The sequence below is a fragment of the Corvus brachyrhynchos genome, unplaced genomic scaffold (assembly GCF_000691975.1).
Source record: "Corvus brachyrhynchos isolate BGI_N302 unplaced genomic scaffold, ASM69197v1 scaffold83, whole genome shotgun sequence".
Classification (NCBI taxonomy): Eukaryota; Metazoa; Chordata; class Aves; order Passeriformes; family Corvidae; genus Corvus; species Corvus brachyrhynchos.
The window spans coordinates 10,736,749-10,749,928 of NW_008238464.1; the positions used below are offsets into that span (position 1 = coordinate 10,736,749).

At 36.0% G+C, this 13,180-nt stretch overlaps 1 protein-coding gene across 2 annotated transcripts in view; it reads right to left on the reverse strand.

Annotated features, from left to right (window-relative positions):
• The window catches only part of NLGN4X (neuroligin 4, X-linked), a 141,168-nt gene that overhangs the window by 8,724 nt on the left and 119,264 nt on the right, over positions 1–13,180 (reverse strand). For both annotated transcript variants that reach the window (XM_008635879.2, XM_008635877.2), the window contains 2 exons: positions 6,339–6,524; positions 3,651–4,440 (listed from right to left, as the gene is read on the reverse strand). In XM_008635879.2, coding sequence (XP_008634101.1) covers positions 3,651–4,440; positions 6,339–6,524 — 976 coding nt within the window. The remainder of the gene's footprint in view (positions 1–3,650; positions 4,441–6,338; positions 6,525–13,180) is intronic.

Below are 13,180 nucleotides of genomic sequence, written 5' to 3' on the forward strand. Positions count from 1 at the left end.
CTCCTTTCCTCAATTATCACCAGATCCCACTGCTTCCCTGCTCCCAGTCAGCTAAGGACAACAGCTGAAGACTCCTTATAAGTACTAAGGAACACAAACCATAACTACACTGTTTTGTTTGACTAACACAGATTTGCCATTGGAGAGAGTTATTTCTTCAGACAAAAAAAAAAAAACATCAAAAAGAAGTGCAACAGCCTCATCAAAGAGTTCACTGAGAATTGATTTGAAACTACACTTTAATAATTGCAAGTTTAATCATGTCTTCTATTAGAGAACCCAGCTGACTATAAAACACAGACATTCTTAATAACTCAGTTAGGTTTGTGCTTCAGAATCCATGGAAGCAAAATAATTCTGGAGTATTTATCTGAAATACAAAGGAAACAAGGATATATCCTTTAGATCTTTAACTTTCCCAATATCAACACAGGCAGAGCTGGATGAATGGGAGCAAGAGTAGAGTACTGTAATTCCTCAAAAACAGGGCAATTTTTAGATAGATAGATAACTCTAATGAGAGCAGGCTTTGAATCTACTGTGTGAAACTTCACATCCTTCTTCACAAGAACATAGATGCCACAGTATCTATGAAGGACTGGCACACAACCCCTCACATTGTTCACTCTTCCCCTGCTGATGTGTCTGCAAAGGAGATAACGTGGCCCTAACAAACAGAACACTTGGCATATAAAATTACCATTACAGTTAGGATAGCACCACAGGATAGCAGTTAGGTGCTCCAAGTGCACCTCTTGATGAAGCTCTCACATATAATTCTGTGCATAGTGGAATTAAAAACTGTATTTTCATGTCATTTTTGTATCCCAAATGTAGTATCTCAAACTTACTCTATACCAAATTGTTTTCCTATTTCTAAGGCACGTTAGAAACACAGTTTTGAAAAGGCCAAAGGAAAGACTCTTAATAATAATAATAATAATAATAATAATAATAATAATAATAATTACCATAATAAAAAAAAGAGTCATAGCTAGATAGAGAATGGAGGATTAGCAAAATGCGGCTTCCAGCTTTCATTTCAAGCACAAACCATTTGCCATTAAACACTTTAATTGTCACTTCCTATTTGCTAGCTGCAGTAATCGACTTCAGAGTTAAGCACAATAAAAGCACTGTGCCCTGTGTTGTATCTTTCACCTGCTGATTTTACAAGATTGACCTGCCCTCCAAACCCAGCCTTGGCAGTAGGCCCATTAAACAATGTGTCTTTTTTAGCAACGGATGGCCTGTCATTAAAAGCCTAGCACAGTCCATCTGAATGATGCACCACCTGAGCCATAATTATGCAGTAAGTACCTGGATGCAGCCTCTGTGAGAGAGTCATCGAAATTGGAAAAGACTCAAAGACATTAAAAATAAATAAATATATCTGCAGTTTTAATGTTCAAGGCTTACCTAAAGAGAAATGTGAAATAATAAAATCTTTCAGTTAAAAGATTTTTCATGTGTTGCCATGGGTACAAACACAAAGCAAGACAAGTTATATCCTAATAAGGATGGGAAATGATCATTAAAAAACAGGGAGGGGAATAAACCAAAGCAGAGCAAAAACAAAGCAGTCTTGAACTGAATCAGTCATCTTGAGAGTTGAAGGACCTGAGTGTGTACAGGGATTTCAGATTGTAAGTGAGTGAGTAGAGCAGAGCACAGTTACCCCAGAGAGCCCCTGTTGCTCTAGGCTCGAGGTGCTACAACCTTTGCCTTTCTGTTTGAGTAACCAGAGGTGCAGAACAAATATAATCTTAAAATACTATTTACCTCCAAGTATTCTATTGTACTATTCAGAACAATTAATCGTTCACACAAAGAAAGAAAAGACCCCATCAAGGTAATACGTATTGTGTTGCTCTTTTCCTTTCCTTTGAAAACTGAAATTTTACAGCTAGAGGTCATTTCTAATGACACATCTTTCAGACTGCCTGTAAGGGAGTGAGTCTGTAATAGAATATATACACCATTCCTGTCTCATCAGCAATGGGAAAGTTTCAGAAATTACTAATGCCTCTCCCAAAACACCTGTTTTGCCTTTAGGTGTAGCATGACAATGGCTTTGTAACCAGCGAACTGGGTATAGCCAGCTGAAATTAGCTTTTGAGTAGCAACAGATGGAAAGTGAAATTATGAGTAATGGTGGCAGCTGGGACTGTGAGAAGCTCCTGTCAGCCTCAAAAACTGCTTAAATGCAGCTTCTTAATCTACAGGGAATAGTCATAAAGTAATTGTAAACAATAGTGAGATCATGGAGATCTTGCATCTCCATAATAATTCCAATGAGGTATATTTGTAAGCATCTGAAGTCCTCTATGTATATGTGGCATTTCATCTACCAAAATAAAGACAAATTGATGGTATCATCATCTCTGAGCATGTGGTACAGCCAGCATGCATCACTGTCTGTCCATAAACCATGATTTCATCATGAAGTTTGCCTATCCCAGTACTGATGACTTCTTGTTGCCAAATACATCTAAATATTACACAGTTAATTCACTTTTGTTGCTGAACTCTGGGGTTTCTGCATTCAAAAGTACCTGTTTGTCTAATATGCAGTGCAACAGAAGCTTTTTTTTGCCTTGAAAGTTGTCCTGAAGCATTTGATTGGTTTTTACTCAATTTATGCTCGAGGTTCTTGTTAAGACTGGAAAGTCTCTCTCCCTTGAACATCATTTAGATTCATGGAAGGCTACAAGGGCTGCTAAATCCTCGGAGTGCTTCAAAATAGGCATCTGAGGTTTTTTTTATATATCTGCACACCGCTCACTGCAGTGCAGTAAAGCTGCAGTTTCCAGAGCCCAATCCTACCATTAAACATTCAGTGGAAAGATTTACAGCCCTTTTGTGCCACAAGTATCTTTGTTTTAATTCAGTACTGAAGACTCAAGGTTAACAAAAAAGCCCTTGCTGCTGAATTAAAACACTGCAATACTCTTTAAAGGAATGCTATAGGAAGAGAACAGAATTTATTAATATTGCTCACAGATTAAGCTGCTTTGAGGGTTCTTTCCTTGATGTTTACAACTCTATTTCAGCAAAATATTGATGCCTTTATTTTGTTTTGTAAGCAGAATTAATTTAAATTTTTAACCTTCTCAAAGAAAAATTTATATCTAAGTCTCTTCTTCATTCCAGTCAAGTACTTATTATTGCCATTATAGCCCTCAGAGGGAAAAAAATTTCCAGTGTCTGCCTTTCTGTTCTAATTCCTCCCTGAGTCGTCATCCCTGTGAAGGTCACTGAAAAACAAGAACTTCCTTTCTTTTGTAGCAGATAAGTGCTATCTGCCTGACAGTTCCTTCTTCAAGTAGCAGACATGTTGCCTCTGATTTTTCAGTATCTTAGTGAACCACCTTTTCTCTGAGACATGTTTTTTGTCTTAGTAATTGTCCTATTTTTTGAACCAAAAATAAAGTGTGTTACTATTCTCACTGAGCTACTAAAGAAAATAGTTTGAGGGAACACACTAATTAAAAATCTATTAAATATGAATAAGCCTCATTTACCTCCTGTCTTAACAGAAATATTTCTATACTACTACTTCAAAATCAGATTTTGAGGCTACTGGAATGGGATACTGAGTATTTTAGAAGTATGCTATCAACAAAATGAATGCTGGGTGTCACACTTACCCAGTTTTGGCAAAGTTAGTCCAGTATGTCATAACCACTGCACTGAGCATGACATCATTCTTGGAAAAGTTGCAGTTGAAGAGTTCTGTGGGACCAATCATAGGAATCCCAAACACATAAGGGACTTCATCACCATGAGCTGAATCAGCCCAGCTGGGTTTCATTTCACTTTGGCAATGGTGATAAAATGCATAGAAATATGTTGGAGATCCATACTGGGCATGCAGGTCAGCTGTGGCAACAGCTGGAGCAACCCACTGGTGGTCTGTAAAAAGAGCAACCAGGGTCTTCCGTCTTGTTTCGGGGTTCTCTTTGTCTGCCCAGTCGGTGTACATGAATTTAATGGTCTCTCGCAGTGTATCCTTCCCTTCTGGATAACCATATAGATTGTCCACAAAATTGGAGACAGAGAAGTCAAAATCATTGGGAGAAACACCATCTTCATTGTCTACAATGCCATCCACAAATTTTAAACCTTCCCCTTGATTCACACCCAGCATTATATCATAGTTAAGGAATTCCCCTTGCTCCATTAGAATCTGAGGGTCGTCTGGAATCACATCTCCATCTATCACAGGCCCAAAGGCAATATGGTACGTGGCTGGAGTGATAGTCTGTTGAATGAGTTCTTTGTAATTCTTATTCCGCAGACATTCAACCAAATCAGTGGTATCCAGCATGTCGCAGCCCACTTTATCTGCCAATATCCGAGTGTACTTGGCAGGCTGATAGTTCACTGCCCAGCTGGACAGGGCTGTTCCACTCTGTATGATTGCCTTTTGGAACAAACCTGCAGGTGCAAATTGTTTAAATACAGATTCAATTAGATATTAAAAAAAAAAAAATATATATATATATATATATCAAAAAAATGAAAAGTATTTTTTTCCTAAGGAAACAAAGCTTTGATTACAGAATCCCTAAAGAATGCATACACTGAAATTTCAAATCAATTTCCATCAATCCTACTCACTGCTCCCTTTTTATGCTATGGCAAATAGGCTACTAATTAAAATCCCTCCTGTTCTTGATGCTCACACACATAAGGCATGAAGGTTTCAGGTTACTCTTTCAAGAACAAAACTCATTCTTGTACTGCAGTTTTCTTGTGTCCTTGATGGAAGTCCTCTGGCTTTACCACATTTGTAGTCCTGTGAAAATTTCTTTGAAGGACTGGCAGCTAAAAGCAATCATATCCTCTTTGACATGTAAATGACACTCATAAATGAGCCTTTCAGTAGTTTAAAGGTCAAATTAAAATTACACATTCTCATTTTCTTCACAAAATCAATGCATGATACTAGCTTGAAAAAATCTGCTCTATTAAAAGCAATTTCATATGTTTGAATCTTCTACTCTGACATTTTTTATTTACCATTTAATTTTTTAAATTATTCTTGTGTCTATCTGTTAGCACTGCCTATATGCTGAATTTTGTGTGTGTGTGTGTGTAACCGTGCCTATATCTTGAATTAAAATATATTTAAATTTTTTTGCAAGAGAGTTAGATGAGATTCAATGGCTCTTTCTGGTTGTTTTGTGTACACTAATATAAAGAGAAATGAAAACCCAGTCTGAAGAGCTTCTTTGTTTAAAGCACTGAAAGGCGAGGGAAGCTTGCTGGTGAATCTGCCCCATCCTTTTTTTTTTTCTGGTAAGATCACAAAAATGGCCTATTTTATATTTAAACTGAATAACTGGGTATCTTCTGCACATGGTTTCTACTGTCAAGTTCTTAAAATGTCAGACAGTAACAGCTACCAAAGCATGTGGGGATTTTGTTGATATACCTTTGAGATTATTACTGAATGCACACACTACAAAATTTCAATGATTTGATCAGTAAGGTTTTTCATGGTTCTGTCTGCTTGATTTTGGCATGGCTTGGCCAACAGTTATTCACTGAAATCTTATTTGTATCAAAAGACTGAATTGTCAAACATAATTCTATGTATTTCAAAATGAGGCGTGTTTACCAGTCATCCTGCTGACTTCTTGCTAGGGCTTAGCTTTCTGTTACAAATTTGTCTGGTTTAATGTGATAGAAATGGCATGGATTTATAAATATAATAGGTATTTTGGTGTTGTCTTCTTTTACCAAGTCTTTGTAGATTTGGTCTTATCACCAGGGATATTTATGGTTCAGTACTGGTGCTGTACATTCTTGGGGTCTGGGTTTGGGTTTTTTTTGGAGGGTGAGGTGTTGAGGGTAGAAATCCCACAGCTGACTTACCAAAATCTTAATAACTCTGCATAGGATCACACAGTACTTGTGGAGAGTTAAATAACGTTTTAAGTAAGGCTTAGTTATGTTTTTACTAAGTAAGGAAAACATCTATATATATGTTGGAAGTGCAGCCAAGAGTGTACAAAAATCAAAAAGGTCACTGCTCTTTTCCATTTTAATTAGGGCAAATTCTTTGATAGAAGAGCCAGTGGAATCTGCTGATAAAACTAGAAAAAGTATATTGCCCAAGGCATTTGATGCATGAGATTTATGTTGTAATAGCATTTAGTTTTCCTTATAAATATATTTATGTTGACTAACACAAATCCAGAATTCTAGCTAGTAAGTATTTTACAAATATTACAGACCTCATGTAATTCTAATTCAGCCTACCTCATTTGGCACTTTCACTACATTTTAACATTAAAAGAAAAAAAGTCCTTTGCCTAGAGGGTTGTTACCTTCTGAATAGTGGGAGAGTGTCAGCAGACTGACACAGGAAGCTCCTGCCCCAGATCCAAAAATAGTAACTCTCTTCGGGTCTCCTCCAAAAGATCCAATATTTTCTTCAATCCATCGTAAAGCTTGGATTTGGTCAAGCAATCCATAATTGCCTTTTGCAGCTTGGTCCCCAGTACTTAAAAAACCTATAAGGCAAAACTCCATAATTTTAGTTCACCAGATACAGAGTTAGCTACAGGGTATCTACATATTTACAACACGTCTTCCCATCTTTTCATCTTCTGTGCTTTTTTTGTTTGTTTGTTTGTTTTTAAAGGTCACGGTCCTAGTTAAATGTCTCCAGCACAAGCAGAGAAACTCATTCTGTGTGCTGTTTAGCTTTAGTTTGTTTTTCCCTAATTCAGAGGTCCCATTTATGAAGAAACACTATTTCCTTTCTGAAATATTTCTGTAACAGTGCAACAATACAGAAAGAAGATTTTAAACATTTTATAACTGATGTGAGTAGAGTATAAAGCCTTAGGAAATAATTCTTGAGCAAAGACGTGAGATAGCCAGTCTATGAATGAGAACAATACCCCCAGCATATTAATTTAAATACTTCTTACCAAAATTGTCCTGAACTACGTAGCTCTTTAAATTACTGTACTCGTGATATGGATAGACATACTTGGAACAGAAGAAAGAGGGCTGAAGTAAATAGTAAAGGGAACACAAAAAAGCCTAGGAAAAAAAATTACACTTCAATTTCACAGAGGATATTTATTAGGAAGAAAGCAGGTAAATCCATGGCAATATAGCCTTTGGTAGGGAGATTTTATCTGGACAAATCACGTTTTGTCTTTCTCCTTGGAAATTGCAGGGAAATTGCACTGCTGTTTTTTGTTCCTGTGCTGTGGTTATCAGATTCTAGAAACAAAGCATGCCATGTTTGCTGCTTGTCTTACAACTGAGAACAAAATGACCATAAGATTAGGACTGAGATTAATTTTGGTTTTTTGTAACGAAGGTGAAACATTGCAGTTATCCCTGCTGCCTATCATTCACAGTTAAGACCTTCTGCTATGTTCAAATTGCCACATTGAGATGTACTCACAGTCCTCTCTTTAACTCCCATAGACCTTTTCCTGTTAGACAAGTGCAAAGTCAGAAGTCTATTAGAAAGACCTTACAGCATATGGAAGTTTTCAGATGGACATTACTGATTTAGGCACCAGTGACAGCTGTCAAAGACAAAACAAAGACATCTCTTGGCAGGTTTTTTCCAGCTAATTATCAGTTCAGACAAATTTTCTAGAAGAGGGATACAGGACTCAGGGGATCTGTGGTCTTGTGCAGTTTGAAATGAGTCTGTTATCATAAACCACCTGAACTTACGGTAACAAAGACTTCCATGATCCTGACTGGTAAGGGTGTCTTAGGTCCCTAGGGAATAAAAAGACCTTGTGGTACATTTCCTGTGCTTTGGCAAAGGGGAACAGATCTCTTTGCACTGGCAGTAATAATTTTTTTGTTGATAGGAAGAATGAAAATACACAGGGAGGAAGGTATTCACAATATGGAGGAAGCAGAATACAAATCATATGCATATTTCTAAATAGCATTTGATTCAGCTTTTTCATTGAAAAAGTCTCTAATAATGGCACGCAGAGTTACAAGAATGGCAGTAACATTTTTTTTTCTCTTCTATACCAATGGAGAAAAAATAAGCTATTAATCCATAGTTGTCTCAATTTATTTTTTTAACAGATGTGTTTTTCTCTTTTTCACATGCCTTTTTTATCGTTTAAGCTTGTCAAAGAAAGAGTAACCCATTTGCTGGCTTTGTTGCTGCAGCTCACTGCAATATTCTATAATTAAGGCTTTATTCAATCAGAACTATGACATCCATTGGATAAAGAGAGTGTTGTAACCTTTAAAGAAGGGTGGTAATTAATATTCAGAGCCTAACCATGTTTTAGTTCAACTAGCAGCATCAAGCTAAAGCTGATTGAACTTCATAATTTTGAATTCTTACCAAATATACTAAAAGGGGAACTGGATAAAACTGCAGTCAATGGATATCTAATGTTCAACAGATGAAGATTTTTTTTTCTGTTTTTTCCACAGTTCTCTGCTGATTCTCATTAATTGCAAGAACAAATTTTCTTAATTTAAAAACTAATCACCATGGCAAAGAGTCAGCCCCACATGACACAAACTGAATTCATAAATCTGTCTTTTCTTGAAAAGGATATATTTTCTTTCATGCTCTGAGTACCAGATCAAAATATTTCTTCAAAGCTATTTGAAGAAATTCAGGCAAATAGTAACTATTTGTCCAGAAATACACAACACTAAGAGTTTTTTGTTTTTTTTTCTATATTACTTCAGTGAAGAGAAAAAATGCTTCTTTAAACCGAAGTTCCTGAAGTAACTGTTTTAATGTTTCTCTGACTCTATGAACAAAAAGAATTCAAGAAAAATGCTTTAGTTTTAAACTACTAGATAGCAACAGTTGAGGAGAAAAAGATTACAAATGGAAATTGCTGGGAATTTTCCTTTTCCGCAACTTTTAAGAATGTACGTAATCAAAAGCTATATGCTGTCACTTGCACTGCTTTGATAATGCAGTGAAGACACAAAGCTACACACAAGGCTCCTTTAGATCCCACTTAGACAAAAAGAAATCCCTAGTTCTATCTTTATAGCTGGTTTTCCCATATGCTACAGAAATCTTACTGAGATACTAAACAAATCCCAACATACTAATGGTGGTATTTCCCCTTTACTACTAAAAAGTCATGCAGAGACCCACAGGGACAAGTAGAAGGGAAATATACCTATAAAATCCACACAGTTTACTTTTGTCCAGCTCCAGCCTTGTCCAGTGGTTGGAGGCCATCCCTACACTAGCACAGTTGGCAGAACTTCAAGAGTCAGTCTAAAGAGAACAGGTGGACCTCCTGTCCACTGTACACGTTTCATGTACTTTATTTCACCATGACCACACTACTGTCTGGTCCATGGGCTGAACGAATGACTTCTCATGGACATATTGCATAAGGGGCAGGACATCTTCCCGCTGAGGCTCACCAGGAAGGGTCCAGGCTGTAAGGAACTCTCTGCAATGTGAAACAATGTGCAAGAAGTGATGACAGTACTGAGGTTTTCTGTGGGAATACACTCTTGATCTGAATTAAAACACTAATGTGGACATGGTCAAGATCAAAATTATATTTTCCCAACAACAGAATTTCAATTTAACATACACAGATTTAGGAAAAAATAAAGACAATGGAGAAAAACCCCTAAACACCATTTTGTTAAAGATAGTAAATAATGATCTGAGAACTACAGCTTCACCCTTAGAGAAAAATAAAATCACCAAGATAACTGCAATCTTGCAGTAATTTTCATTTTTTTAAAATATTTCTATGACCTGCTTTCACTTTCTTTTTAAATTACTAAAAAAAAAAAAAAATTCACAGCAACTTTCCTTTGACATTTTGCACACAGTAATACCCAATATTACATCACTGCAGGAAAAGTCCATTCTTTGTCTTCATATCTTGGCCCCTGGGCCTAATGCATATTAAATCAATTTGATGGCTGGCTGAAAGCATAAATTTCAACTGTGAATGTTTCTCCACTGCTTTGTGCCTTTTACTCTCTCCCTCCCTCACGACCCCCATGTAGGGGGACTGTTTCCCAATGGAAACAGATGAGGTTGACTTGATGTGTGAAAGCTGGTATTATCTTACTGGCTCAAAATAGTATCAAAACTTACATTTTGGTACTGGTAAACTGCACTGACTTTCAGATTTATATAAAATCAGAAAGTCAATCAATTATTTTGATTTAAGAAGGGAAAATATAAATAATAAATATAAATAATGAAGAACTTGATTCTATCATGCATTTTACTAGCAACTACAATCAATTTTAAAAGTGCATCTTGAAATAAGGTATAATTTTCTTTGTAAATTAAGTACTTTTGCTTCATCTTCTGCCCTTCACAGGATTTCTTAAAAACAAAATGTTTAATTTCTGAGATATAGCTGTCACATAAAAAATAATGCCAAACTTAGTAAGACACAATAAATAGCCAAGATATCACAATGAGAAATTAAACACCAGGAAATCTGTAGAAAATCAACAAGCTAGTGCATTTTGATCTATCTAACTTTTCCTTTTTAAGCCCCTGCTGTATTTTCTGAGTTCACATTTCTTTTTTCTTTACGCCTTTTCATGACTGTTGTCCAAGCCTGAATAGCCTGCTGCAGTTTGTTTGTCAGGCAAACCACAAAGATTGATTTGTCCAGCAACTGATCAGTACCATGACATAAGCAATATAAATAAGATACTGGAGACTTTGCTTCAGAGTACAATCATGTCTGTTTTGTTTATATTTGTGAAATACCAGAGTAGGGGCTTTTCAAAGCAAAGAGCAACTGTCAAGCATACAGCAGAGCCTTCATATTTTCTAATAGATTTTGTCTGTACCTATCACATTTACCACTGTAAAAGTGGACCTATTCAAAAGTGAAATTCACTAGGGATTACTGAGAACATAAAGACTACAGGAAGACCGTGAAATATAAATAGTTGGAGAATAGAGAAGCATTAGAGGGAATTATCATATAAGTTTGTCCTACACTTGCCCTTCCCTAACCATTCCCAAACATCCCCAACAGTGTTCAGAGACAGGATGTTTGGCTGGATGATATCTTGGTTGGAATCAATATAACTATATATTCCTTTTTTTTTTTGTTTTAACTCTATGCCTATTAACAGTACCATGTAAACTTCACTGCAAAGCCAGTGGGATGCAAGATAAGAGTGATGGTGCCCTTGGCACAGGTTTAGAAGAAAAAAATTCCTGCAGCATGACTGGCCTATGCAAATCTGAGTAAGCATCACTGCTGCACCTGAAACATCTACCTAGAGACTAAAACAAATGAGAGGACTGTCGACTGGCTAAGTATGGGTCTGTACAGAAGTAATGTTACATAGATACTTCTTCATCCTGAAAACAGAACAATGCCTTTCCTACAGCTGCAAATTGTTTGAAATTTGCAGGTGCTCCTGCCAGAACAAATGTTTTAATATTCAGAAACTTAAATAGTAGGATAGCCTGTGATTCTGAAATAGTGGTCACAAAAGGGAATTTCTGCATGCTATGGCTGTTTACCCTATCCAGCTGCAAATAACACTCATTTAAATTTTAACTCAAGTAAGAGAAATAAGAAATAAGAAAAAAGACAACTGACCCTAAAGTTTTCATATGAGTTCATATGAAATATGAATATTAAAAGCAGTGATGCTTTTAATTCAATTCTCTAACTCAGGCTTAAGAAAACAGTCTCTTCTGAGTCTGCCTTGATGGATTCTTTCAAATTACTTCTATTGGGAAGACAAAACCTGAATCTGCTTGTCTAGAAAGAACATCTAATTATTACATGCAGTACAAAAGAATAGATCAGAGATGGTGAAGTGAGAATATTATTATTTGTTTCTATATTGATTCAGTACCGAAACCTAAAGTTTATTTTTTACAATTCCAGGAAAATATCTTATCTTAAATATATAAAAGTCTTTTGAAAATGATGCCTTGAGAGGCCACCTAAAAACAGAGACTAGACAAGGATAAGGGAATAAAAGTAGTTATTTATTTGAAAGGCCTTCAAAGGTCCCTGGGGAACCAGAGGCTACTGCCAAGATGGACCCCAAGATAGACAACAGGTCATGAGTTCTTCACACTTCTATAGGTTTGGTTCATTCGTGTATCAGGGTTAATTCTCCAATTAAAGCTTCAGTTAATGATGTAATTTCCCCAAGTTTGCCCCCCCTTTAGAGGCTTTTGGTTTATGCTTTTGGGCCTAAGACGGTCTGAGTGTCCTTGGAGAGCAGGCCTGGAGAGGCTTTGTTATGTCTACCTAGCACAAGAGAGCAGAAGTTAACAGGCTACAAGAAACTTTCAGAGTTACACACTAGGCAGTACAGGATTTGAAAAATATGAAAGTTAAAACCTAAGGCATCAAAAATGTCCTGGATAATAGATGTGTATAAGATGAGAAAAGAGGATACATTTTAACAAGAATTAAAACCTATTTTTATGCATATTTCTAAAAAGGGAAAAGCTTCTTAACATAAATTTATCAGAACACCAGGGAGATCAACAGTTTCCTTCAGTCAAGCCATTGTATTCTACAATGAAATATTTTTAATGAATCTAATTGAAATTAGTACATAAAACTTAAACTGCTCTTAAATTTGCCCTGTTCATTGCAAAATTCTATGAAGCTGTTGTGCAGTGAGGTTAGGCCAATGAATGTTATCTAAAATATTAGAGATTTAAGATATTCCCACCATTCAATTCTACTGTCATTATTCATGATGAGTAGCACATAACTCTATAGGAAGTGTCACTGAAGAAGCTTTTGCCAATCATTAAGAATGTAGATTTTTTTAAAATATAGTAAATAACAATGTCAGAATCAAACATTTCAGAAAGCATTCACTGATTTACTGTCTTCTAACCTACTATTTATCCAAATATTTCACAAGTTAAACCTGCAATTACATAAAATACAATCAATAAAACAGCAGGTTCAATTAAAAGGAATACTGTTGAATACATTATTAACAGCCTGATTAACACCAAATTAAACTAAGCTAAATCAATTCATTGCTCTAGGAATGTTATTGCCAGGGAAAAAAAAGTGTATGTGTGTTGGAGGAGAGACTGATAAATACCTGGTCTCGTCAGCCTATGATTTGAAAATATTTCATTATCACTGATCTAGATGGTCAAATCCAAAGGAATTTAACAAGAAAAATGTGCCATCAGTACCTATGA